The sequence below is a fragment of the Propithecus coquereli genome, unplaced genomic scaffold (genome assembly GCF_000956105.1).
Source record: "Propithecus coquereli isolate 6110/MARCELLA unplaced genomic scaffold, Pcoq_1.0 Scaffold378, whole genome shotgun sequence".
Classification (NCBI taxonomy): Eukaryota; Metazoa; Chordata; class Mammalia; order Primates; family Indriidae; genus Propithecus; species Propithecus coquereli.
The window spans coordinates 180,514-208,409 of NW_012149485.1; the positions used below are offsets into that span (position 1 = coordinate 180,514).

The 27,896-nt window shown below is 41.7% G+C and overlaps 1 protein-coding gene across 1 annotated transcript in view; it reads left to right on the forward strand.

The window, feature by feature from the left end:
- The window catches only part of PTPRT (protein tyrosine phosphatase, receptor type, T), a 734,792-nt gene that overhangs the window by 136,025 nt on the left and 570,871 nt on the right, over positions 1-27,896 (forward strand). The window contains exon 6 of the mRNA XM_012652055.1: positions 8,152-8,445. Within this exon, the coding sequence (XP_012507509.1) occupies positions 8,152-8,445 (294 nt within the window). The remainder of the gene's footprint in view (positions 1-8,151; positions 8,446-27,896) is intronic.

Consider the following 27,896-nt stretch of genomic DNA (forward strand, 5'->3'; position numbering starts at 1 on the left):
TTTCTGCAGAGTGGCCACTGATTCCAAAGCTTTAGCCTCCTGGTCCTCCTAGCCCCTCTGGGGGAAGACAGGCTCTTGATTTATGTATTCTGAGGACTCCTGATTAGCAGGCGAAGAAAGAAAGACTCTTCTAGAATGATCACTCTGCTCTTAATTTTGGGAAGTGGCCCAGCAAAGAGTCATCTCGAACATGATGAGGCACTGGGGGAGGAAGAGGAGCCAGACGCAGAGTGTTGCAGATCATAAAGTCTTGTCTGGTGCTAAGTCATTACTGAATTATTGCTTCTAAATGACTTCACTGGTTGCAACATGACTGTGTTAAGTAGACTGAGGGTGAGCTCTTAAATCTATTTACTCGTGGACATTCTGGCAGGAGTGCACCCTGACTGTGCACCCTCTTTTATCCTGACTGCATGGAATGGGATCTCTGTGTCTTTCCCTGGGGGCCACAGAGTGGGGATATCAGCTACTGATTCCCACTGACTGCTGCATAGCTTACAGTGGCTGGTTAGAAGGATGATGCTAATAGTAGTTAACACTGTTTACTTGTGATGTGCAGGGACTATTCTAAGTGTATTGACTGTAATATTTTATTTAATCCTTACGGCCACTTCCATCAAGGAAATGTTACTATATCCCCATTTTACAGATGAGGAATTTCATACTCCAAGAGGGTAAGTGACTTGCCCTGGTTTTCATAATATCTTACATTGGATTTCTCCAAAAACAGACCCTGAGATGAGGATTTGCAAGTAGTGTGCCTGGAAGCTGAGAGGAACACTGGTAAGGAGGAGAGGACGTGAGACAGAGCTGGAAGGGAGGCCCTCATAGAAGGCACGAATAGCTGGTAGCCCTGCGAGTATCTGATGCTCAGTCCCTCCTGGCCTGTCTAAAAGACTGAATAAAACCACACCACCACTTTAAGCTGCATCTCTTTCATCTTCTCAGATTAATATGAATCATAATAGTATTGACCCACCTATAGAGTTACTGTGAGGATGAAATGAGTTAATATTTTAGAGCACCAAGAGCAGTGACAAGTGCCTAAAAATGTGCAGTGCATGTGAGCTGCCACGCTGCCATTTGTCATTATTGTTGCTGTTATCATCATCTTTGTCATCATATCCCAGTGCTTGAAATCATAACAATGAAATCTGAGAACGGACTTTATCATCTTTTTTGTTTTGTTTTGGTGGATATCTGGCTTTTTTTCTAAATGCCTATGGGAATTTTTCTCTAGTCTTGTATTTCAAAAATATTGCCAGTAAGTGCTTAAGCTGAGTCTCCTCATTGATTTTGCCTGAAACCCACTGTGCTCTTCATAGTCTGCAAACTCAGGCCTTTATTTATTTCAGAGAAGTTTTCTTCACCTGTGGCTTTGATGATTGCTTCATATCAGTTGTTTGATGTCTTCTCCCCTAATACCTCTAATCCTTTGCTTGGAGGTCCTTCCACTGCTCTCTGTAACATTCTTGCTCTTTTTCATCTCTCTGTTGTCACCCTCAACTTCTTATTTTGGGAGAATTAATCAATTTTTTTTACTCATTTAAATAAGACATCAAATATTTATTGACCATTGGCTGTATGTTAGCTGGGGCACAAAGACTAATGCTGGTTGGCATCCACTGGTGGATTGGATGCTATGTCTGCGTAGGTTGTGCACAGGGACTCTGGGCCCAAGCCAGCGAGGAATGAGAAGGCCAGGCTACTGCCAACAGCTGACAGACAGAGCGGAGTCAAAGAACATAGAATCCCTATGGTCCTTGATAGAGGATTTAGAGGCTTTTATGATCTGAATTGTAAAACAATCTTCCATTCTAAAGGAAAAAGAAAATTGAGAACCACGAAAATTGAGCAGTTACATATCTGGCCAGTGGTGAAGCCAGGGCAAAGAAAGACCTGGAGCCTGGCCTCGAGCTAGTTTCCCTTCTCATTTTTGATCTTCAATCCATTATTTTATGAAAATAGATATCCTACTGCTTGCATGCAAAGCAGTAGGATATCTGATCAGCATGATGCTTTTGAACATCTACTCTGTAACTAGCGCTGTCGTCCACACAACTAAATAATCATGAAGCAGATTTGAAAAGAAAAATGGGCATGGTTTACTTAAAAGTAAAAGGAAAGACATTCTAATTGGGAGAGATGGCATGCACAGAAGTGTGGAAGTGAGAATGATACAACAGTGTGTCTGCACGTGACTGTGTGTGTGTTGGCAGGTGGGGTGGGGCAGGGGCGTCCCCACAGGCCTGGGTGGGTCAGGAAACAGAAATGCAATTAAACAGGAGATCAGGTCGGGTGAGGAGGGAGGTGGGAAATATTGGAGACCAGGTTGTACCCACCTAAACCATAGCAAGGTTCACTTTACATCTTAGTAACGTTTGGTTTATCTCAAATGTTTGATTTCTGTCTGGGGCAGACAATATGTGTGTGCACAGCTCCATCTCCAGCTATTTGAAACACTTTTGCTCTCTGTAGGAATTTCTGGGGAGTCAAATTGTTACAAGTGCTCACAGCAGGGAAAAGAAAGACAGAATTGGTCTGGAGATTGCTTCCTGAGGATGAGGCAGAATTACATTAAGGGGTCACCTCACCACCTACATGTTGAAGGAGAGCCTTGGGGGCTCACGGGTGGCTGCTGCTGGGCCTCAGGGATGGTGCATGGAGTCCTTGTCCTCGCCGTGCTCTGATGCCTGGCTCGAAGGCACCAGTGCCATCTCCCAACTCAGGTCTCAGCTGCCTGAAGGCCAGACTTCCTCCCTCCCAACTTGGTTCCAATCTTTGTGAGCAGAGAATGTCATCAAATGTTAAACACTTAATCCTGGCTTTGCACAGTTGATGGTGTGGGGTCTGGTAAAACAGGGAGGATGGTCATGTTACATGTGAAAAGAGTCATGGACAAGAATTGGCGTGTGCCTAGACAACCTCTTGTTAGAGAAATTAGGAATTCAAACATCCAGTGGTGCCGTTAGGTTGATTTGGAGGGAGATAATATAGGATTAAAGGCTCATTCACACCTAACCTAATCATCTGTACCACGGGAAGGGCGGAGGGAGGAGGGGGGAGGAGGGAGGAGGGGACGGGTATTTGTATACACAAGGAGTGCAATGCGCACTACCCGAAGGATGGACATATTTGAAACACGGACTTCGGTGGGGGGGGAACCAAGGGCAACACACGTAACCTAAACATATGTACACCCATAATTTGCTGAAATAAAAAAAAAAAATAAAAAATAAAGGCTCATTCCCTCCAAATTTTCTGGGGCTCAATTCCAAGTAAAATTTAGTGGCATTCTCCCCACCTGCTGGGTCACAGATATGCCATATTTTTATTTGTTTTTCTTAATTTTTAAAGTATCATTTACATATGGCAAAATACCTATGTTTGAAGTGCACAGTTTGATGAGTCTTATACAACCCTAGTCAAGATACAGAAATTGTTAAAAAACTCCCAGTTTTTCTCATGCCTTCTTCCAGGCAGTCACTTCACTTATGGCAACACTATTCTGATTTCTATTATTTAATCCCTCAAATAAGTATGTAGAACATTCCAACAGTCCCAAAATTTCTCCTGTGCCTCATCTGCCATAAGTACCTGCCCCCACAGTAACTATACTTCTGGCTTTTATCACTGCAGATCAGTTTGCCTGTTCTTGAACTCTTGTGTAAGTGGAATCATCATGTATTCTTCCTTTTTTCTTTTTTTGTGCAAATGATTTTTTTGATTCATCCACATTGTTGTGTGTATCTATGCCTCGTTCCTTCTCACTGAGTGCTAGCCCATTGGGTGTGTATGTGTCATTTTGTTGACACACAAGCACCCACCTAGGTCTGGCTCCCAGGGCTTCTCTATTCTTCCATACCCTTCTGTGCAACAGCTTCTGAATCAGCCTCTTTCTCTCCCTGCTCCTTTGTCTCAGCCCTCGGATGAAGGAAAATTCCATGCGGCCAGGACTGTGACTGTTCCTAGGATGGTATGTTACAAACAGAAGTAGGTACTCAGTGTTTGTAGAATGAGTGTTCAGAGCACATAGCTCTAATTGTTTACCAGTCTGGCCCTGTGTGGTACCTTCCCAAGCAACTCAGAACTATAGGACCCCAGGAAATTTTCTTTGCTCATAGACTTAACGTGAACGTCTGGTCCCAGTACAGCTTCCCTAACCTCTGGACCAAATTAGGTCCCTTCATGGATCTCATAACTGCCTCTGTCACTCCCATCGTGACCTCATTACACGTTGTCATTGCTGCTTTCCTTGCCTGCCTCACCCTCTGATTCCATGGGTACAGAGCCTGCATGTCCCTTCGCTGATAAATTTCACATGCTCAGTGCTCTGTCTGGCATGCAAGACACATAGAGTACATGCTAGTTAGGGGTTTTTTCACAGAGAGTGTCTTTCAGTCAGATTGTTCACCTCAAGACCCCAGCAGTCAGACAAAGCCCTTCATGAAGAGACAGATGGATTTGAAAACATGGCCTCTGTGGAAGGTTTCTGATTGAATATAACATTTCATGGCTGGGATCATGTCTTTGTCCTTTAAATATTTTAGGCCAAATGTTAAATCTAGGAATACGCTGGGGGGTCACGATCATGGGAACTGTAGACATTTATTTGGCATTGTCCTGTAGAAATCCCAGCATGTTTATTTTCACCCAAAGGTTTGGGGACCTGGGAGCGTGGGAGTTCTTGTTCTGTGACTCCTGCATTGCTTCCCTCCCTTACCTGGATGCACTCCCTGCTCTAGCCCCTACGACAGACGGTTGTAGGAGACCCAAGGAAGCGTAAGATATTATACACATGTTGTCTGTCAGTAGAATCTCTGTGCATTTCCTTTATTCTTAACATAGAGTCTCAGGGGTTCATGAATTCCTGAAATGGGGTGGACAACTCCAGGTAATATACTTGGATGCATGTTCCTGGGAAGAGAGTCTGGAAATTTTTCATCAGATTTTCGGAGCTTATATATGCCCCGAAGTTAGAAACTACTGGTACAGACTTCCCCCAATGACTCTTCTGGTTAATTACACAGACATCTCAGGTACAAGAGGAGAAAGGGAGGAGCTGGAATGGCATGTGGTCCCCCAGTGCCCTGTCCCCACCCCTTCTAGCTTAACAGGTCACGATCCCTCCCTGGGTCTCGGTTTCCCTCACGCTGACTCTAGCCATTGGATTGGATGGCCTCACACATTTCTCATACTGTCTTGTTGAGGATTTCATCTTAGAGATAGAAGAGAACTGATACAAGAAACATGGTTTGTCCATATATTAAAAAAATAATGTGCTGCTTACCAAAAAAAAAAAAAAATCATTCTGTATTTCATTCCTGCTTCTCTCTCTGTGAACCACTAATTCATGTGCCTTTTAAAGAATGCCAATTATAAATCAAATGGATCACTAAAAAAGGAAACAACAAAACAAAACAATAATCTGATGGCTTCTTGGTGCCAGACACAGGAAACACTATGATGAACTTACAGGGTCTATTCTTGAGGGGATGGAGGGAGAGATAACCACATGGCGAATCTGCACAGAAATGTGTGAACTTGCGAGTCATTTGAGATAAGGACATTTCTATACCCAAAGAGATGTGGTTACTATACTTGCACATACCTTTAGAAATACATGAAAAGAGACTAAACATTTGGAAAGATTAATGCTTATTTTCTTTCTGGTGGTTAGCAATTGAAAACTGCCAATGTCTGAAATAGGAGAGCGAAAACTGTGGGGGAAAGTCAATGGATGAGAGCTTAATGTGGCCACTCGCTTAGCTCCCAAAGTATTAAAGTCTGGGGCTCTAAATTTTGTCCAGGTCCAGTCTGTGAATAATTATAGTAAGGAGTTGGGCAGCGTTATCACAGAGCTAAAAGATATCACCCTTGGGGCCTCATTGGAGATGGATGGGAACTCTGGAGAGTTGATAATGGCAATCAAAGGGTCTGTATATTTAAAATGCACAAAGGATGAGCCCAGAAATTATCTGCCTGCCAACCTGACTTCTCTACCTGGAACAAATTATCCAAAAATCAATTTGCAAACACCTTTGAGATAACAAGGTCTTGAGTAATAACCTCCACGGCTTTGTAAAGAAAAGCATCCAGCTTGACTAATCTGTTTAATTTCCTCCTCAGACCGAATGGCAGGCTATAATAGAGGCAATCTGAAGTTGTCCCTTAAGATTTGCTTTGAGTCACACTGAGAAAATATTGTCCACCCCTGTTTCATTGCAATTATTCTGTTTCTGGAGAATCTTTCCTTCTAGGCAATTCATTAGAAGGAAAACGCTGAATGAGTCTCTATCTCAAAGCCCTCACCTGAGTTCCAAGCTAAAAGTCATACCTGCCTTTGTCCGTATGAATAGCCTAGAGGCCATCCAAAAGTAACATATTCTCAAAGTTACATTGCACTCCACCCTAAATGCCTCCCTTTCTCTACTTCCTCATTCTACTCTAAGAATCATTAACTTGTTCATACTCCTTGACAGATAATCCCATTACTGTTGGTCCTGAGGAAATATGAGATAAGAAAGACAAAAATCATTGCAAAAAGATGTTCGTTGCAGCATTATTTACCAAAGCAAACCTTGGAACAGCTCATGTGTCCAACAATTGAAGAATAGTTATCACGATAACCTGATGGCTTGTTCTGTAGATATTAAAGGCTATGATGATAAAGCCTGTGCAGTATGTGAAAAAAATCCTTAAAATATAATAAGTGAGGGAAGAAAAGCAAATCTATATTGGGTCTATGCTTTATTGTAACCGCATGAAAAAGGTGTCAGTATATAAATACAAATTGGAATGGAACATGGAGAAATAAAAATAACTGTCATGTTAGGTGGTAGGGAAGGGGGCATATTTTCTCTTTCCTTTCATTTTTTTTATATTTCAGCATATTATGGGGGTACAGATGTTTAGGTTACATATGTTGCCCTTGCCACCCCCTCCCCGCCCTAAGACCGAGTTTCAAATATGTCCATCCTTCAGGTGGTGCGCATTGCACTCTTTGTGTATGCATATACCCGTCCCCTCCACCCTCCTGCCCCCTGCCCCCCCTGCCCAACATCCAATAGATGTTATTCTTATATGTGCACTTATGTGTTGATCAGTTAATACCAATTTGATGGTGAGTGCATGTGGTTCATTTTTTTTTATTATTGTTCCATTGCTACTTTTGCTATAAATAAAAATAACAAATATATCCAGTTTGATTTTTAAGAATACGGGTATTAAGGGGCAAACAACCTTTCACTGGAGAGGTGGTCTGCAAGTGCAGGTGTCTTTCTGCCTTACCTTCTCCGTGACCTTGGTTAGGTGATCTGATTACTGGAGTTTTCAGTTTTCTTATCTGTTAAATGAAGGTGATAATGTCCCAAGAATTGCATAAAATAATGCATGTGAGGATTTCTTGTATATAAGGTGTACAAAATAAGTAGTAATTTTTTTGCCGTGGGTTGAGGATTGCCAGGAAGAGGTCACCGTGCATGCCTGCTGAAGTTCTAGTCTGCTTAGCTGAGTGTACAGAATTCAGTGGAGGAGGGGGTGGCAGCACAGAGCAGATAAAAGATAACTCAGCGTGGCTTTTCCTTTGACCCTTCATTCCTGCTGGGTCCACTGTGGCCAATGACACTTTCTCTGCTGGCAGGAACCTGCCAGCATCAAGGAAGAGCTGAGTTCTTGCTGTGCCATCATCCTTTCCCTACTCACGCTCATATCACCATTTGGAAAGAAGGTCCACTAACAATCTGTATGTTCTTGTAGGAGAAATGTTTATGAACCTCAGGCTCCCCTGGGTTTGAACCAAATTTCACTTCAGCAAAAGCAAGTTTTCCTTTGAGGCTAGAAAGCAGATTATTCACCCAGCAGTTTTGCCATGTTTTGGAGAAACCACTTCCTCATATGTCCTTCTTTCCTTCCTTTCTTTAAATAAAGGAGGTATGGCAGGTGTCAAATATAGTTCTGGAATTAATACTGATTCGGGTGCTTACAAACAAAAACTTGAAAATTAAAGTGGACATGACTGGGGTTAAAAAAGGGGATTTTGGACTATTTTCTATGGCTATGTCTAGAATTCTGTCCTTGCCCTCACATGCTTGGATTCTGCTCTGTAAACCACTTGAGTCTGACAGTCCTTTGCAATTGCTTGTCTTACAGAGCCCCCCACGCCCATTGCCCCCCCAGAACTGCTGGCTGTGGGGGCCACCTACCTGTGGATCAAGCCAAATGCCAACTCCATCATCGGGGACGGCCCCATCATCCTGAAGGAGGTGGAATATCGCACCACCACGGGCACCTGGGCAGAAACCCACATAGTCGACTCCCCCAACTATAAGCTGTGGCATCTGGACCCTGATGTGGAGTACGAGATCCGGGTGCTGCTCACGCGACCTGGCGAGGGGGGCACGGGACCGCCAGGGCCTCCGCTCACCACCAGGACTAAGTGTGCAGGTAAGAGCCTCTTCCAGACTCCATTGTGAGAGGCTGCGTTGTTGCTACAACTGGTCTTCCTCTTGCCTTTCTGTGACAAATCATTCCTAAATTCCTGTGATGTAAGTGTGCTTCCTGTGGTGGGAAAAAACAGTCAAGGTTTGGGTCTTTTCTTAGAGGACCTCCTGGCTCTGGCTGCATCTCTGGGGAATTGGCTCTGCCTGTGATTCTAAGACCCTTCTTACTTTGGCTGTGTCACGGAGAGGTTCCTGGTTCTGAAAATGTTTCTGATGGGACACTGGCTCTGTCTCATCGAGGACTCCAGGTGCCAGTTGTGTGTCTGAGGCTTCCTAGTGCTAGTAGTGTCTCTGAGGGCTCCTGGCCCTGTTTCTCTGAGGGTTCCTGGCTTTGTTTCTCTGAGGGCTCCTGGCTCTCTGTCTGTGTCCCCTGAAAGCCACATTTAGACTATGTCCTCAATATAGGATATGAGGGCTTCTGGTTCCGGTTGAATCTCTAAGGTGTTTCTGATTCTAACTTTGTCCGTGAGGATCCCTGGGCTAGGCCTGTGGCCCTTGGTTTTGGCAATTTCACTGACAGTTCGGACAGTTTCTGGTTCTAGTTTTATCTCTGAGGGGCTCCTGGTGCCAACCATGTCTTAAGTGCCTCCTGGCTTTGACTGTGTCTCTAAATTATTTCTGGAACTGCCTTAGTCCCTAAGAGCTTCCTGACTCTGTATCCCCTGGGGGCTCCAAGCTCTTACCTAGGAGTCTGGGTTGCAACTGTTCCTCTGAGGGTTCTCTGGATCCTACTATATCTCTGCGGGCTCCTGGCTACAACTGTTTCTCTGACGTTCCTGGATCTCACCTAAGAGTTTGCTGGCTGGGACTGTGTCTGGGGGGTGGGGAGGATTCTTTGGATCCAGCTGTATCCCTAAGGCCTCCTGGCTTCTACTGCATTTCTAATAAGGGGTATTGGCTGGGACTGTGTGTCTGACTGTATCCCTGAGACGTTACTGGCTGTGAATGAAACTCAAGACATTAAAAGAACTTGGAGTTTAGTTTTTGCCAATCATATAATTTATATTGTCTCTCTTTTCACTTTAAGTAACCATTCACTATAAGTACTTCTATCTCATCATACACAAAGAAATGGAGGCTCAATATTTTTAAACTTCTTGTCCAAGGTCAAGTCCAAGGACTTGGTCAATGCCACAGTGAGGATTTACACTCAGGTTTTCTGACTCTAAGCCTTTTGTCTCTGGTCCCCCCATGATAGATAAAGAGAGGGAAGTGCCTGCGGCATGGTGTGCAGAGCTGGGGTGCTCCAGTGCTTAGGGGAGCGGGCAGCATGGGTTTCCCAGGGAAATGGCGTTGCCGACGGCTTCTGGGTAGGGAAAGGATCCATCAGTGCAGCAGCCATGGAACAAAAAGCAAGGTAAAGTGTACTCGGTTTTGCTCTAACACTACATCTAGGGCCCTAAAACCCACCACTCTGCGCCAAATTATTTAGTAAGAACCACAGGGCTTATGGGAAAAAGTGGGGCCAGAGGGCTCCCACTCATGCTTCCTCCATGACACATAAAAAACCAGAGGACCCTAGTCAAAAGGGTGACACAATATTATGCATGTGAAATGGCTAAGAAATACATAAATCCAGGTTGAGCATCTGGAGTCTGAAAACCTGAAATCCAAAAGACTCCCAAATCTGAAACTTTCTGAGTGCTGACATGATGCCACGATGAAGATGACGTTGTTAACACTGCAGAAAAAGTGCCTACGGACGACATGGTGAACACGCGCGATGAGCTTATTGAAGGACTAGAGCAGCATACGTTCGTAACGGGATGAGAAACTAAGTCAGTTTATGAAATCAAAGAGAGAATTCTAAGAGGAAAGCTGTTGTTAATGAGGCAGATGACTCTGGAGGAAACATTTTAAAAAGCTGTCAGAAGAAGGCCTCCTCCTCCCCAGAGGACCCACTTCCTGGTCCCTATAATGCTTGTGATGTTTCTTCTCCTGGAAAAAATAAAATACAATGCACAGTAACCTTTTCATCAAAACACAGCATTGTAGGTGGAGACTGAAATCCTGCTGTTGTTTGTGGATACCGTTATCTAACAGCTGACACAGGTATCTGGTGATGCTACTGTGCTGCTTAGTCACCCTGAGCACATTGTTTTTTCACTGGATTAGTCGTTTGTCATATTTTTTACTGTTGAGTACCTATATATAAATAAGTGTAAGAAAATGATTGCTTATTGGTAGTATATAAATTCAGAGTCAGACATGATGGTGACACCAAACAACCCCAGATTGTTCACATGGGTGGCTGAGATAGTGATGCCTTTGCTTTCTCATGGTTCAGTGTACACAAACTTTGTTTCATGCACAAAATTATTAAAAATATTGTATAAAATTACCTTCAGGCTATATGCATAAAGTGTATATAAAGATAAACATAAATGAATTTTATGTTTAGACATGGGTCCCATCACTAAGATGTCTCCTTATATATACAGAAATATTCTAAAATCCAAAAAATTCTGAAATCGGAAATATTTCTGCTTCCAAGTATTTCAGAGAAGGGCTACTCAATGTGTGCTATAATGCATATGGTGTGTTACCTTGAAAAAGACCCGAGGTTTGCTTGTGGAAGTGGACACCAGAAAGGTTGCAGCCTGTTAGTTACTGCGGAGTGGTGGAAGGTCTGAAACTGGGGGATAGTTGTTCCGTCAGGTGTGGATGGGTGTGGCTCATAACACAAGCAGCCGATGGAGTAAACAGGTAGGTGTTGGAGGTGTGTGCGTTTTGCGTATTCCTAAGTGCCTAAGTTTAGCTGGGTGCAGTTTGCTGCTTCAATAGTGTTTCTTATATAAGAAACCACACAGAAGCAAATGCAAAATCTGCATTATGCTCAAATCGTTCCTTCATATATCTATAGTGTTGGAACAAATTCGTGTTTTCAAAACATGCGTTATAGTGGAATTGACTGAAACCGTTGTTAAGTATATCAGTGGTGTATCTAGATACTTTGTAATCCAAATGTTTTCGTTGCTCAGAAATATTCCTTTGAAGGTTATTGAACCACTGTGATGCACAGAGATGCCATTTTCTTGATTATTTTCAAACCAGGCCTTTGGTAAAATTCCTCATTGAAACCTGATTATGAAACTTACTACTTTAAAAGGACATAAGGGTATGTTATTAAACTGGGTAATACCTTATCTCAGCTTTGCAATGCAATATTCATCCATAAAAATAATTGATTTGATCCTGCTGATGAAACTTCTCTCTTTCCACAGGGTAAATGTAAGGGTTTCCAGGGTTTTTGATCTTTATAAATGATATTCAAAGTACTTTAGCGGCCCCCATGGACTTATTTGCTCATGATTGTATAATACATTTTGAAATTCAATCGCAAGATGATCGTCTCAATAAAAATTTACAACCTATCGCTAACTGTTGCCACGACTTGTGTAATGGATTTTACATGCTGAAAACACAATAGTCTGACTATCACTATAAAAATTATGAGTTGAAATGCTGTTTGTGGTATTTTATTTCAAAAAATGTTGGTGTTTAAGTAAGTTAGAGCTGAAATCTTGAATAATCCACATTTTACCAAATGTGTCATCAGGAAGATGATCTTCTTTCCTGTACTGCCACTGATGGTGGAATGTTTTTTGCCTCATAATTAATTTTTAAGAGCATTCCAAGGGCTGATAGCTATTTGTAGGTGTTGTTTATTGGTGCTGGTAGTCTGAGTTTTTCCCCCATTCCCTATTCTATTATTAATCACAGTGGATATGTACTCATTATTTTACAAAACAGAAAATAAGAGAGTGTGGAGTGTGGAAGGTATAATTTCTGCCCAGAGGAATTTATAGGCTGGGTTAAGATTTCAACAAAATGGCAAAAAAAAAAAAAAAAAAAAAAACATCAACACAAAGTCGAGCATTGAAATAGCATACTTCATGGAGGGAAAGAGGGTCAGCATGGACCAGCGTGGAAAGAGAAATGCTGTCAGAATAATCTGGAACAGTGGTTCTCAACATGTGGTCCCTGCACTGGCAGCATCAGTATTGCTATAGGCCACACGTTTGTATTCCTCCAAAATTCGTATGTTGAAATCCTAACCCTCAAGGTGATGATATTAGGGTGTGGGGTCTTTGGGAGGTGATTGGGTCATGAGGACAGCACTCTCATGAATGGAATTAGTGCCTTTATAAAAGAGACCCCAGAGTGCTCCCTCATCCCTTCTGCCAGGTGAGGTCCCAGGTGGTGAGCCCTCCCGAGACACCTGATCTGCCGGTGCCTTGATGTGGGACTACCCAGTCTCCAGAACTGTGATCAATAGATTTCTATTGTATAAGTAACCCAGCCTATGATATTCTGTTATAGCAGTCCAGATGGACTAAGACAAGTGTCCCCTGGGAACTTGTTAGAAGTGCAAATTCACTTGACCCAATGAATCGGAAATTCTGGAGGGTGAAGCCTCGAAATCTGTGCTGTAAGGAGCCCTTGAAGTGATGCTGCTATATACGCAAGTATAAGAATCACTGCCATACTGTGACATACCAAAATGTCCCTTAGAAATATGTCCATTTCATATGCTTGAACCTTGCATCAGCTCTGAGAAGTAGATGGGAGGGATACTGAGGATGTGAATCCTGGGGCCAAGATTACAAATTGGTTTTGTGCTTAGAGCTAAGTCTCTTGCCCTAAGGAACTCCCCTCTACATAGTTTGATGGAGTCTTCAGCTCTGGGGGCTTCATCTGCTCACAGGTGTCCTCTTGGCATTGGGTGGTAGGGGGAGAGATAACTATGGAGACCAGTTGAGAATGAATGGCTGAATATATACTGAACCTTAAGTCCTTTTTATCAGACATTTACTGAGTCCTTTGTATGTGCCAAACTCTGTGCTCGGCACTGGTGGCAGAGGCTGGCTTGGCAAGGACATGCTGGGAGCAGACAGAGGCTTGGCAGCAGTAAGCCTGGATGTAGCTCAAGATGTTATCTTCTTCTTCTTGAATTGGCTGCCAGTTGGTGGTGCAATTCAGCACCAGCAGGTGAGGATATAGTCTGGCTCTGCCAGGTGACTGATCAAGAAGATCCTGGGGCACTGGGTGCAGGGGCCAATCCTTACGGGGGGGAGATTGCCAAGACTTGTGGCTACCAGCAGCATCCCAGCCAATAAGCTGGGGTTCCGAGCATGACTCCTAGCCAGTTAAACCAGAGCCTGGACACAACTTTGGAGAGGAATCTGGGATGAGAGAAGGGAGTCAAAGTCCAATGCTTCTGGCTTAGCAGACTGAGAGATGAGTGGTGGAACCATCTTCTGAGATGGAAAACACAAAAGATGGGCAGAGGAGTCCATTCAGGTTTGAATATGTCGTGTCTGAGGTGAAGGTGCGTAGCAGGTGATGGAGATGTGTAAATCTGGAGCTCAGGAGATATCAGCAGATAACTTCTTCCTCTTCCATGAGAACTACCTGATTTCACCTGACTTTAGGTTCAAAGGGACTTCTTAGTACCGATGAAAGCAATTTATTTTTTTTATTTCAAAACATGAAGGAGGTACAAATGTTTTTGTTACATGGATAGCTTTACAATGCATCAAAGAAATTTAATTCACTGCCTCTATGCTATTCTCTTAGGATGCCCTATTTATTTATTTATTTTTGTCATTTATCGTTTTGTTCTTTTTCCTAAGTTTAATCATTTATCACCTTTCATGAGATACAGGCCTGGAAGCAAATGTGATATAATGTACGTCAAAGTGCTTTGGAAAAAAAAAATGCTCTATAGTTGCCTATAGTAAACAAATTTTTTTTGTTAATGCTATTGTTATGGGCATTATGGTTATCAATCATTATATCGAAATGAGAAGTCTGACTTGTCTCTTTTTCAGGACTTATTGGCATTTAGAAGGTGGGCCATATTATTTTGTGGTTCATCACCCCATGGGAAGTCACATTTCAGAACATGGTGTTCATAGTGTGGTGTGGACTCTCAAAGACTATCTTGCCTAGAACATTGGATAGTTTCCTCCAGCACATCCCTGACAGCAGACATCCGGGGATCGGAGTTGGGTCCCAGGAGAAGTGTGTGTTGCCCACCCAGCCTCACCTTGAATGCTGCCTCTGACGGGACGTTCATGCTCTCCCATGGCAGATCATTCCACTGCTGGAGATCTTGGGTTGTTACGGTTATTCACTACTCAGTGTTAGCCTGGTTATCATCAAACTCTGGATGGGGTAATACACAGAGAGTATCCATTAGGTACAAAAGCATAGGGGCAGTAGGCAGGCTGCTACCATTAATTATCTAGAATTCACAGGGAAAGGCAAGGGCAATGAATGCCAAGGTCAGTAGCTGGAGAAGGCAGGTGAGATGACAAGAGATATGGACACCACACTGGTCCAGCGTGGCCCTGCATCTCTTCTGCAAATATGACTTTTAATGGCATGGGCCCCTGCTTGTGGGTGTCTTAAAATTATCATCTGGCATTAGACAGAAGACACTGTCCCTTACTGTCACCCCAAATCTGCTCCCATGCAACATCCACTTATGGGTTTATGAACATTATTTAGAAATAAATCCCAGAAGACATATTCCTACTCATCTCAAAAACAGGTCTTCAGCAACCCAAAGTTGTCTCTCTTATAACCCAGAAATATCTTTCCTTTGTCCCCCAAAGCCCTTCTTGGAAACCAGACCCCAGGCAGCAATCTTCAGGTTATCATTATAGAATCAAAATCACCAATCCAGAAAACCAAAGGATCACCCATCCCTCTTGTGAGCGCTTACTCCTGTACATCAGAGCCCCCCTTGCCCGGGACCCCACTTCATTGTGGAGTTGTAGATTTCCAGCTCTCCGAGTGAGACGTGGCTTTGTACAGCTGGAGATGCCACACAGACTGCTGGTTTGGAGGGCTGTCTTCCTATTCCCTCCACCTGAGGGTTGATTGCACGTTATATATTATTTACATATTTATGGATTTCTGCTTGCAGTGATGTGTGTCTATCCCTCTCTTTTCTCCAGAGGGATAAAAAGGATAGATTCAAATTGCTGGGCTCAATGAAGTGAGAGTAGTCATTAGAATTGAATGAAAAGGATATGGGCTTTAGATCCAAAAAGAATCTGGTTTTTATTTCAAGCTGGACACTTGCTAGCAGGATGACCGGAGGTGTGTTATGTCATCTCTCTGTGCCTCAGTTTCGTTTCTTCCATCTAAGGGAGATTATAATACACCATTTTGCTATGAAACTTCAGTGAGATAAGTTATATGCCTAGAACCCAGGATGTGGGAGCCCTTTAATGAACAACATTTAGAAATAAATCTCAGGGAAGGGGATGTCAGAGCCTAAACTGATTTGCTTCACCGTGGCACGATGGACCCTATTATAAGAAGGATTTCTCTAGTTGTGACTCTCCGTACTTTCTTAGACAATAGTGGTTTAGCACAGGAGCTCTGATCAGTGCTGGGGAGCTGGGGCATATGTGGCCATGCATATGTTCTGGAGTCCTTGATTGTAGTTGCAATGGTACCAGATGACGGGGCATGGGTGGGTGGATGGGGATTGTTCTTTTTCTAATTCTGTCCCTTGTCCCAAATGAGAGAGAGAGAAGCATGTTATCGAGACCCTTCTCTCTCCTGGGAGGCCAAGGCTTGTGAGAATGAGGACTTGCGAATCCAGAGCAAACAGAGTGGAGGTGAGTCCTGACCCTCTGCAATGAGCAGCCTTAAATGGTCTGTGTTCTCCGAGGGGCAGTGGGACCCACGGTCATGGGTCTTTTAGTCTATCTTATAGTTCTAGGGCAGTGCAGAGGGAGAGAAAGACAAAAGGAAGTAATTGAATGTCTGGAAAATAGAACAATGCTATGAAACTAGTTACGTGAAGCTTTTTCTTCAGTTATCTAACCCTTGGTTACATCATCTGTAAAATGGGGATACTATAACCTGGCGTGACTCTGAGGGCTCCAAATCAGAGGTAAATGGAGCATCCTTCTGGGCAGAATGGTAGTATGAGCACAGACATCTAACCTCCATCTGCATTGCCATAATTCTGGTGAAATGATTCATACATCTTAGGGGAACATGACAAGATTAGCCAATAGAAATTGAATCACCATCCCACCCAAAATCAAAACAATATAGTTAATGGATTCTAAATACCAATGGAGAAATCTCCCAAGACCATGAAAAACTAGGGAAGAAGGGGTCTTCCTTGTATGCCACACCCTGCTCAAAGGGACGGTACTGCTAGAGCAGCTCCAGTGACCCCAGGTGGAAGGCAACTGCAGACAATGGATTGTAACTACCACTTCCTCAAAAAAATGTGGAAAAGGGATCCTAGCAGTTCTTGCATCCCCCAACCCCACTTTCTTTGCTTCCCCTACACTTCCTTCCTCCCCTGGGGTGTAGGACTACAGAAGAGAGATGAGGATTAAAGAAGGGAGAAAAACCGCTTAGATCATACTTGGTTCTAGAGCCTCTGCATGAGCCAAAAATTGTCTACAGATGAACAGGCATCTGCTAGGGCATAAGATGTCCATCTCTTCTTCTTGCAGACCCTCTCTCCCCGCCTGCTGCACACACAATGCCTACTTGTGGTTATGTTAGTTCCCTTCCCTTAAGCCTACAATTCCCAATCTCAGCGACTCTCTTTCCCTAACCCACAAAGTCTCCTTATTGTATGGGCTGATTGTGGTGTTGGGAGGGAAGAGTCTAGCTAGGCACTTCTTAGTGATCTCTGGAAGAAACAGCTGGAAGTGCTGTAGCTGTTTTCTGTAGAATATGGCAGTACGTATTGCTTACTCTTAGTGGTTTTGTAGTCTTAGGTAAAATTCCAAAGCAACAAGAAAAGCCCTGTTAAACATCCTGTTACACTTTTAGGTTTTTCTGCCATCCCGTGCTCCCTGGGGAGCTAGGGCCTCCTGGAAGGCAAAGTATAGCAGCAAGTCATCAAATACTCCTCCAATCTCTCCTAACTTGGAAGGTTGAGATTTGTAGGAAAAATGAGTCAGAGAATCGTTATTGATAATAAAAGCTAACAGTGTTTGTTTATTTATCAAGCTACCTGGATTTTAAAAAGAATAGCCCCCAAATATATTAAAATTAGCAGTCAATCACTCCTATAGCTATGAAAAGCTTGGGATGACAACATAAAGAAAATGTATTATAGTAATGAAAACAGTGGCTACAAATCTGAATATCTACTATATGCAAGGCCTGTAGTGTTGAGCTTTTTTTGCATATTTTACTTGTAATTCTTGCAACAACCTTGTGGGGTCCATATAATTTCCTACACTGACTATCTGGGAGGGAGATGACTTAGCCAAGGCCACACACTTGCTCAAGTGGCCCAGCTGGGAATTGAACCTTTAATTGGATAGCTATAAAGTTCAATCTCTTCCTAATATGGCTCCAGAAATCTAGCATCATTATCGAAGCATAATGCATCATGACCACATTGGGTTTATTCCAGGAATGCATTGATGAAAAATGTTGAATACTAGAAAAACTATTGGTATAATGCCTCATATCAGTAGGTCAAAAAATAAAAATCATCTGATCCTCTCAAGAGAGGCAGAAAAGTAATTTGAAAAAATTCAGCCTTCATTACTGATTGGAATTCTTAGTAAGCTAGGAATGGAAAAGCTCTTTCTTATTTCAAGCAGAAAATGTTCTTTATAGCCTCAAAGCCTAAGAGAATAAACTAAAATTAAAAAAAAGCTATTAGAATTACTAAAAGATTTCAGTACTATGTTCAGACACAAAGCAAATAAAAATCAATAGCTACATGTTAGTAATAACTATTATAGAATATAATAAAATATATCCTATTTTTAAATGCAATTAAAATATAAATACTTAGGAGTAAACTAAGAAATCTGCTGAATCTATGTGAAAATACACATACCTACCTACAACATTTATTGAGGATGATAAAACAAGACCAGAATAAACGGAGCCATATGTCATGTTGTTGGATTAGCAAATTTAATATTGTGAAGATATCAATTCTCCTCAAATTAATTTATGGGTTTAGTACAATTGCAATCAAAATCTTAATGAGATTCTTTTTGGAACTTGACAAAGTGATTTAAAAATTGATCTGAAAGAATATACAGGAGAAAGTAGTCAGGAATACTTAAAAAGAGCAGCAGAGGGATTTGTCTCTGGGAGACAGCAACATTTATAATAACTGTAATAATTAAAGTCCAGAAAAGAATATATGTATATGGCAAAACTGGCTTTTTAAAATTTATATGAATTTATATGAATAAAAAATTGCTTATCAAATAGCACATGATTAATAAATTGTACATGGTACAAATTATTTGGAAAAAATAGAATTCATTGCATATATATCACAATATGCTAAATAAACTATGGGTAGTTTAATAACTTATTAAAAGTAAGAAAAAGCAAGAACTAGAAGAAAATAAAGAAAATCTTATTTTTTTATTGGAAGGGACTCTCACTTCATTAAAATCAAGCAAATACACCATTAAGGTCATGGTTTACAAATTTTACTGCATAAAAGGAGAAGAAGGCAGCAAAAGAGAAAAAAATCTTCTATGCCATATTAAAATTCAGAAAGCAAATGAGTAAACTGGGTATGTGAAAATATGTGACAAAATTGAGAAAAAAGAGATAATATCTTTACCTATAAAGAACTCTAACATTAAAATGTAATCACACTGATAGAAATAAAGGCTAAAAGATATAAAGAGGTAATTGCTAAACAAAATATGAATGGCAAAAAGCACATTAAAAATGTCCAATGTTACAGATAATCAAATAAATGCATTTTTACCTATAATATTACCAAAATATATATTTTTAATTGGTAATAGCATTGGCAAGGAACAACAAAGCAGGCTCTTACAGGCATTTCTGCAGGGGGGTTAACAGGCACAGCATATTAAGAGGGCAATTTGCTAACTTTTGTTTTTTTTTTCTAACGAAATAATCAGACGTGCTCAAAAAGGAGTTTTCTACATAGAGGTCATCACTGCATTATTTATAAGGACAAAAACTTGGAAATCACTTAAATGCACCAACAACAGGAGAATGGTTAAATAAATTTTGGTGCGTGCACACAGTGGAATTCTATGCTAGTGTTGCAAACCCTGTTTTCATAGTATATCTATCTAATGGTGTGGGTCAATATTTATACTATAATAAGTTGAAATGTCAACCCACAAAATCGCACATGTAAATTATTACCGTCCAAATTTCGTGAAATGTAAATATACAGCCCATATATCAGCTGGGGCCAGTGTATCAGTGAGAGCTATAAAATATTGACCAGAACTCCCATTGCAGATGCTGCAGGTGGAGATGCCCAGAGGAGTTCATGGGCCCCTGTTGCCCACCTGCCCTCAATGCCAGAGCATCATTCTGTTTCTCCTGGCTGTCCTAACTGGACCAAATGTGCGCCTGGGCCCTTCTACACCACTTTCTCAAAGCTGCATGAACACAGAACCATTTCCTGCAGTAGCAAACATCTGTTGGTGTTTGGTGGGACACAGGCAAGGGGCTGCACTGCCACCCTACCCAACGAACAACTCAGAATCTTCCCTCAGACTTAAAAGTCCTTCCAGCAGTCAGGGATCTTTCACTTCTTCCTCTCCCCTCCCTCCCGGATGGCCCACAGGTGCAGCAAAGCCTCCTCATTCAGGGTCCCAGAGCTGTTCAACTCTCTCCAGACTCGATTTCCAGTTCCCTCCTTGCACATCTTTTGCATTGAGCTGAACATTAAGTCAAGCGGGGGGACAGTGGCTAATTCTGAGATCAAAGCCTTTCTTTTAATGGGAACAACGCTTCTTAAAATACATATTTTAATCTGTCTGCACTCATGTGCACAGACACAGACATGCCATGTATATGTATGTGTGTGTGTATATGAGTGACAGAGAGAGAGTGTGAGTGTGTGTGTGTGTGTGTGTGTGTGTGTGTATTCAGGTGTTGAGTTTATGGGTCACCGTACATATTTTTCTTTGTTTTGCTATGCTGTATAAAATTTATACAATTTAAAAGTAGTTTTCCCCCTTATAGTCAAGTGTGAGTGCGAATGATTGTTATAAATTGTAAAACACTCTGTATAAATGTGAGAGGTTATTTTTATTACAGTTAGTGAATCATTGACATTTTTGGACAGTGCAGGAACAGTTTCATATTTGCTAAGCCCTGGGATGCAAACCTGTCTTCAAACTTGGCGTGCAAATGGAACAAGAGGCAGTTAAATGAGGGGTTTGCATCTGGACCCATTTGAATTTGGATCCAGGTTTGGTCATTAGGATGCTGGGAAGCCTTGGGCAATTTGCTTGACCTCTCTGAACCAGTTTCCCCATCTGTTAAATGGGTATAATGCTGCTTACCTCACTGGGTAGAAATAAAGGTCATTAATATTAATGATGGCCAACAATGCTCTGTAAGGCTTAATCTCACTGAAATTGCCTACAACCCTGCAACTCCATCAGGTAGGTTCCATCATCACCAATACTGCCAAGGCCTGGAGAGGTGACATGCTTTGCTCCAAGTCACAGGAAGCAGCCGAGGTTAGGGCCCATGGAGTCTGGCTGCGGAGTCCTTCTTGAACCCACCTGACCATATAACTCTGAGTGCCTGGTGCAATGCATAGAACTCAGTGGACGCTTAGTAAATGTGAGCTTTGGGCACTTTAACTTCCTAAAGACTCATTTTCTCTCTCATTACCCAGGCCCTCCTCACCAGAAAACCCCAAGATCCTCACTGCCATGGGGCCTAGGGGCAAAGGGTTGTCACTTGCTGCATTCACAGAGGGATCTGTGAGGGCCCACCCTATCCAGAGCTTGGCGTGCAGCCTCAGCCAACATGTTGTCAGAGAAAACCTAGGGTGCCCCGCCCATCACTGGCCATTCTGGAGCGCAGAGGTCCTGCTACGCAGAGAAGAATGGGAGAGTCATGCACAACAGTGAGCCCGAACCTGGTGTGACACAGACAGGAAAATGACTGTGCCTGCCAGAAGAGAAGGGCTGCGGGGTCTTGGGGGTCTAAGGGACTCCAGCAGGGAGTGCTTTTCCATGTGCCATTGCCAGGTAGATTTCCCTTGCTAGGGATGTCTGGAATCATTGGAACCAACCAACCCTTTCCCAGCCGGGCTCAGAGAAGGAAACGGACGCAGCCGCTACGGCCACTGTGGGGGAAGCTGCTGTTTTCCTTCTTTCTCTTCTTCGTTTCATACTTGAAAAAAGTAAAGAAGCAATTTTTTTTGATATTTGAAAGCAACTTTTTGAAAACAGAAAACCTATCCCATATTCCAATTAAATATATAACTTTTGCTTGTGCTTATTCTCTTTCCATCACTGACCCCATTCTTAAGGAATCACTCCCCGTGTGCCAGTTAGAGTCTCACCTGTCACTCAACTCCATAAAGTAAATATTTTACGGGTTCTTAAGGAGTTTCAACACAGTTTTAATGGCTCCATAGTGTCCCATATAGTCTGATTAGCATAATTTGCTACACAATTGCTGAGTATTTCGGTAATTCCAAAATGTCCCCATCGTCCTGCCTATAGGCTTCTGCTCGAATTATTTTCTTAGACTAAACTTCAAGGAGTGAGGTATGAAAAGGTAGAGACATCCTTATGGCTTTTGCTACATTTCACAGATCGCTTTCAATGAAATAAGTATGCTATTTTGTGACGATGAGAGCAGTTTCAGTGTAACCTAGCCAGAACAGTGTACTATCGTTTTGTTTTAATTTTGCCTATTTCGTAGGCATACGTGGGATCTCAAGCTCATTTTATTTCGCGTCTATCTGCAGCCTCCTCTTCTGCACTCTTCTCCACCTTGCTGACACGTGCAAGCCACTCCAGCCTTTTTTTTTTTCTGTCCGTCAAAAATACCATGCCCAGCCTATTTCCTGCCGCAGGGCCTTTGCCCAAGCTGTTCCCTCTTCTGAAATTCTCTCCCCACCCACCCACTCCGCTCACTAGCTAACTGGTCCTGTACATGCCCCTTTGAAAGTTACTTTGCAGAGGACCTTGTTAATCTAAATTAGCCTCCTCCTCATTCTCTTTTATTCCCTTGTTTATTTTCGTTTTTAGTTATTATGGGTACATAATAGTTGCATATCTTTCTGGGGTACATGTGATGTTTTGATACAGACACACAATGTGAATTAATCAAATCAAGATAATTTGGGCATCCATTGCCTCAGGCATTTATCATTTCTTTGTGTTAGGAACATTCCAATTCCACTCTTTTAGTTATTTTAAATATACTTTAACTTACTCTTGCGTGTAGTCACTTTGTTGTGCTATCCAATATTTTTCATTCTAGCTAACTATCTAACTATGATCTTATACCCGTTAACTATCCCCGCTTTGTCTGCCACTCCTTACTACCCTTTCCAGCCTCTGGTAACCATCATTTTACTCTCTGTCTTCATGAGATCAATTGTTTTTAATATTTTTTTTTCTGCTTGGTCAATTCTGCTGTTGAAAGACTCTGAGGTATTTCTCAGTTTGTCAATTTAATTCTTAAGTTCCAGAATTTCTGCTTGATTTTTTAAATTATTTCAATCTCTTTGTTAAATTTCTCTGATAAGCTACTGAATTCCTTCCTGGTGTTGTCTTGAGGTTCATTGAGCTTCTTCGGGACAGATATTTTGAATCTTCTGTCTGAAAGGTCACATATCTCCGTCACTCGGGGATTTGTCACTGGTACCTTATTTAGTTCGTTTGGTGAGATCATGTCTTCCTGGATGTTCTTGGTGCTTGTAGATGTTCGCCAGCATCTGGGCATTGAAGAGTTAGGTATTTACTTTAATCTTTGTAGTCTGGGCTTGTTTGAACCCATCCTTCTTGAGAAGGCTTTCCAGATACACAAAGGGGATTGAGTGTTGTTATCTAAGTATTTGGTCACCGCAGCTGTGTCGGCACTCAGGGTGCCCCAAGCCCAGTAATGCTGTGACTCCTGCAGACCTCTGGTGGTACTGCCTTGGTGGACTTTTTATTTCAAAATATTAAGGGAGTACACATGTTTTAGGCTACATGGATCATTTTGTAATGCTTGAGTCCTGGCTATAGGTGTACCCGTCACTCAAATAGTTTTCATAGTACCCATTAGGGTGTTTTTGACCCTCCCCTCCTCCTCCCTCCACTCCTCTCTCCTCCCCTCTGGTTGATTTCCACTGAGTTTTATTTCCCTCTGTGTACATGTGTGCTCATTGGTTAGTTACAATTTAATAGTGAGTATATGTGGTGTTTGTTATTCCATTCTTGAGACATTTCACTTAGGAAAATGGCGAGGAAGTCTCTGGGGGAGAGAAGGGATAGAAGCTTAGAGCCTGACCCAAAGAAGCTTCACAACTGTAAGATAACCTATCAAAGCAGGAGCCCTAATTACAAGTCTTCTGACCTGTAGACATAATAGCATGGCAGAAAACTCGTTTTGGGAGGAAAGCTCCAGCCCCTTCCAAGTTTGCATTTGCAAAGCCTTTACAGGAATATCTTTCTAGAGCCCTTTAGAAGTAGTATCTCTACTGTCCTTACAGTGACACTGAGACTTAACTCAGATGATCACTGTCATTTTATACAGGGGGACACTGAGGCTCTGAGGAGGTAAGTAATTTTCCCCGAATCCCAAATCTCACAATAGCTGTGAAACAGCATCTCTTGACCCCAAGCTCCTCTGAGTCCTGCCCTCTGGCCAGCATGGAAGGTTTCTATGTGCTGTGAATCTTGCAAAACCAATGGCTTGGCAGAAAGGTGGGGGTAATGGGATAGAGGAGGCAGGAGTTCTGATTAATTGAATGTTTTTTTTTTATTTGAAGGTTAAGCAGTGAATCCATTTAAACTTGACCCAGCCTATTTTACATAGGATGGTATATGAACTAAACGCAATCAAATTGAGCCCAGAGGAATATCCCTGAGAAGGAAGAAGTCAATAACGTGACCCTTAATTACCTTTTACAGTTGATACATGCATTTGGCTACCCCAGTACCCACCCAAAGCATTTGGCCAAAGCCACAGCAGCTTAGGCACCTAAAGGCCTCCCACAGGCTGTAAAGAGCCACCCCACTGTCTTGAATATATTAGACTCTAAATTTCCTGAGGACTGACCTGTGTGTCTTGCTGGCACATCCAGTGGTTTGAAGAGTGAATAAGTGTATATCCTCAACTAGGTGTGGCTATCAAGGTAACGGTATTCTGTGTGATGGGGGAGTTAAGGGTTCAGACTGAGTGGGCAATGGGATGCCTATACTGTGCCACAGAAAATATCCCTAGAGCATGACACTTAATTGTGACTATGTATTTTCAAAGACATTAGGTAAAATATATTACCTAGGAGAGTGCTGAGCCCTGAGGGAATGAGTTATGGAAGCTGTCATGCAAACAGGCTAGAGATACTGGTCCAGATGTTTTCTTGCAAGTTAGAAAGTCTCTGGTGCCTGGAGCTGCTCAAACTTCTGCTGTATATAATGGAAAAATTAAGACAAATATTCACATCGTAATGGCATTTTGTAGTACTGATGAAAGAAATATGTTTTAATTATTTTTATGTTGGAATATATAGAAAATCACTAAAAAAGAATATAAAAATCACCCATAAATCCCACCATTTGAAGGTAGCTACTCCAAATTTTGGTATAACTCTTCCCATTAGGGTTAGCCCCCAAAGGAAACAGGTATATCTCCTTGGACAAAATTGAACCAATAGGTACATGTTGTTCAGTAACTGATTTTTTTTTAATAGTATAGAATGAATATTTTCCCATATATTTAAGTTTTATTGACTTCAATAAATATAAATGAATATCAAATTACTCTATGTGCTAGGTACATAATTTGGTATTAAGTTATGTAGCATGATGAATAAAATAGACATGGTATTAGTTGTTATGGATCCTGAATACTAATGGGGAAGACACATATTACATTTACTGTAGATACAAAAATACAATCAATTTTTATTATTTGAAGATTTCATATCTGCAAATTCACTTACTCACTAAAATGTATTTGTAACACCAAGATTAATACTCACTGTGCTTTCTCTGTCATTCACAGACATGCATAGAACAGTGAAAAATCTGAGTTGCCCAATGCATGTATTTCCAGCTGAGGTCAAACAAAGTGATACTCTGTCTTCTTGTACAAACTTTCACACCATAAATAAGTGTCCTTTTTGTGGTCTATTTAGTGTCATGTTTTTCACATTTTTGTTTATTCTGTGGGTGACTTTGCTGTTTTAAAATAGCCCCCAGGTGTAATGCTGAAATGTTGTCCAATATTCCTAAGCACAAGAAGGCTTTGATGTGCCTTATGGAGAAAATAAGCATATTACCTGAGCTACGTTCAGGCATGAGTTACAGTGCTGCTGAGTCTGAGTTCAATGTTAATGAATCTACGATGTAAATTAAGTAAGATGTCTGTAAACAGAAACACACATAAACAAGGTTATGTATTAATCAGCTGACAAAAATGTTGTGACCAGAGGCTCACAGGAACCTAACCTTGTATTTCCCCTAGGAGCAAAGGTTCAGTCAGTTTTCGCCAGTTCGGTAGAATATTACTTTCAATAACAGGAATCAACTGTATACACACACACACACAGAAATCAGTAAGGTAGAGGACTGGTCAGGGATAGAGACATATGTTTGGGTTCTTTGCCTTAGATACCACTTAAAACTGTTAAAAGATAGTTTCCAAAAAAAGGCAAAACCATGACCCTCATATAGATGTAAAAATGAATATGATTGTATTTAATTCATAATGAGAAAACTGATGAAGTGTTACGACCAGTACAGAGGAACATCCAAAGATCAGAGACAGTTATTGATCAGGAATATTGAAATGAACATGCAAGTGGAAGCAAAACTGACCTTTTTCTTTGGGATTGGGTAGGGTTGTCCCTCCCCCAGACAGAGCCATTTGAATGTCTGTAAATAAGAGTTATTCTGCATTGCTATCACACATCTGCAACTTACGGAGCTGTAAAATAGCTCCTACAGAGTTGGAAAACAAGAAAGCACGTGCTGTAGACAATGCATAGTTTTCCATTTCCATCTCTCCTCACAAGCAGAGATTGTTCCCCACAGATCCACGGTAATAATGTGATCAACCTGGAGAGAGCGTGTGGAGAGACAAGAGAAGCCAGCCCTGAGGAGTGCCACCACCATGAGGTTAGATTGCAAAGAGAGAGCTCGCAAAGAAGACTGTGAATAAAGAACTAGAGGCAGGAGGAAAGCCAAGAAGAGGTAATGCCTCAGGTCAAGAGCAAGACTGAGGATGGAGGAAGTTGTCAGCTGTTGGAAAGATTAAGATGGGCTCAAAAGTTCCCCTTGGATTTCGCTACGTGATGGTCACTGGTGCCTTGGCATTAACTATTAAGGAATACAAGCAGGCAAGCTGGTGTGGCATAGGATAGTTGAAAAAGGGTGAGAAAGTGGAAATGCTGTTTTGATTAAAGTCTTAATATGCTGTTATATGAATGTACAATGGATTTTATCTTACCTTTGATTTCTGGACATTTAAGTCTTTTCTAATGTTTTTTAAAAATTGTAATTAATATACTGATGGATACTAATATATACCCAATATTTTTCCTAGAATAAATTCCTAGAAGTGTCTTTACTGGGTCAGCAAGCATTTGCAAGACTTTGAGACAGTTCTCCAAAACTTGCGTCAATTTACACCTGCCCTCAACAATGGATGAGAGGCTTTGTTTATTTGGATATGCCCATTTATAGCTATTACAAGTCTACATTCTCCCTTTATTCTTCCTTTTTCCTGAGACAATAACTCTGCAAACAAGTAGTTTGGTGTTTGGAACTGATAACCAATGGCTTTTATTTCTTATCACGACTTGCAAGTCACAGCCTCCTATTCAGAGCAGAATCGATTCTCTCTCTTGTTGGCATTAACACATGTCAAATATTTGCAGGTTCTTATCTTTCCTTTAGGCCTGGCTTAAGCAGGCTCTGAATTTGTAGCACCCGACATTTCCCCTCCCACATCCATCTCTCTGTTTTCCTTAGGGCATTCCTGTCTTGCCTCAGCTTTTCTTCCTCTTAAGCCGTGGCTATGCCTCCATTCCCAAGGCAAATCCCATCTTGCCTGGACCAGTAGAGGGACTATCCATCTTTACTTCCCTATGGACTGCATGTCAGCTTTGCTGTTAAAATAAAAACTCTTCAGCATGTGGTTCTCCAGTTTCGATGGATAACAGACTTAAACCTAAGGTGTGAAACCTTAAGAATTCTAGAAGAAAATGTTGGGAAAACTCTTATAGACATCAGCCTAGGCAAAGAATTTATGAAGAAGACCACTAAAGCAATCACAGCAGCAACAAAAATAAATACATCAGACCTGATCAAATTAAAAAGCTTCTGCACAGCCAAGGAAACTGTAATTAGAGCAAATAGACAACCTACAGAATGGGAGAAAATGTTTGCATGCTACACATCC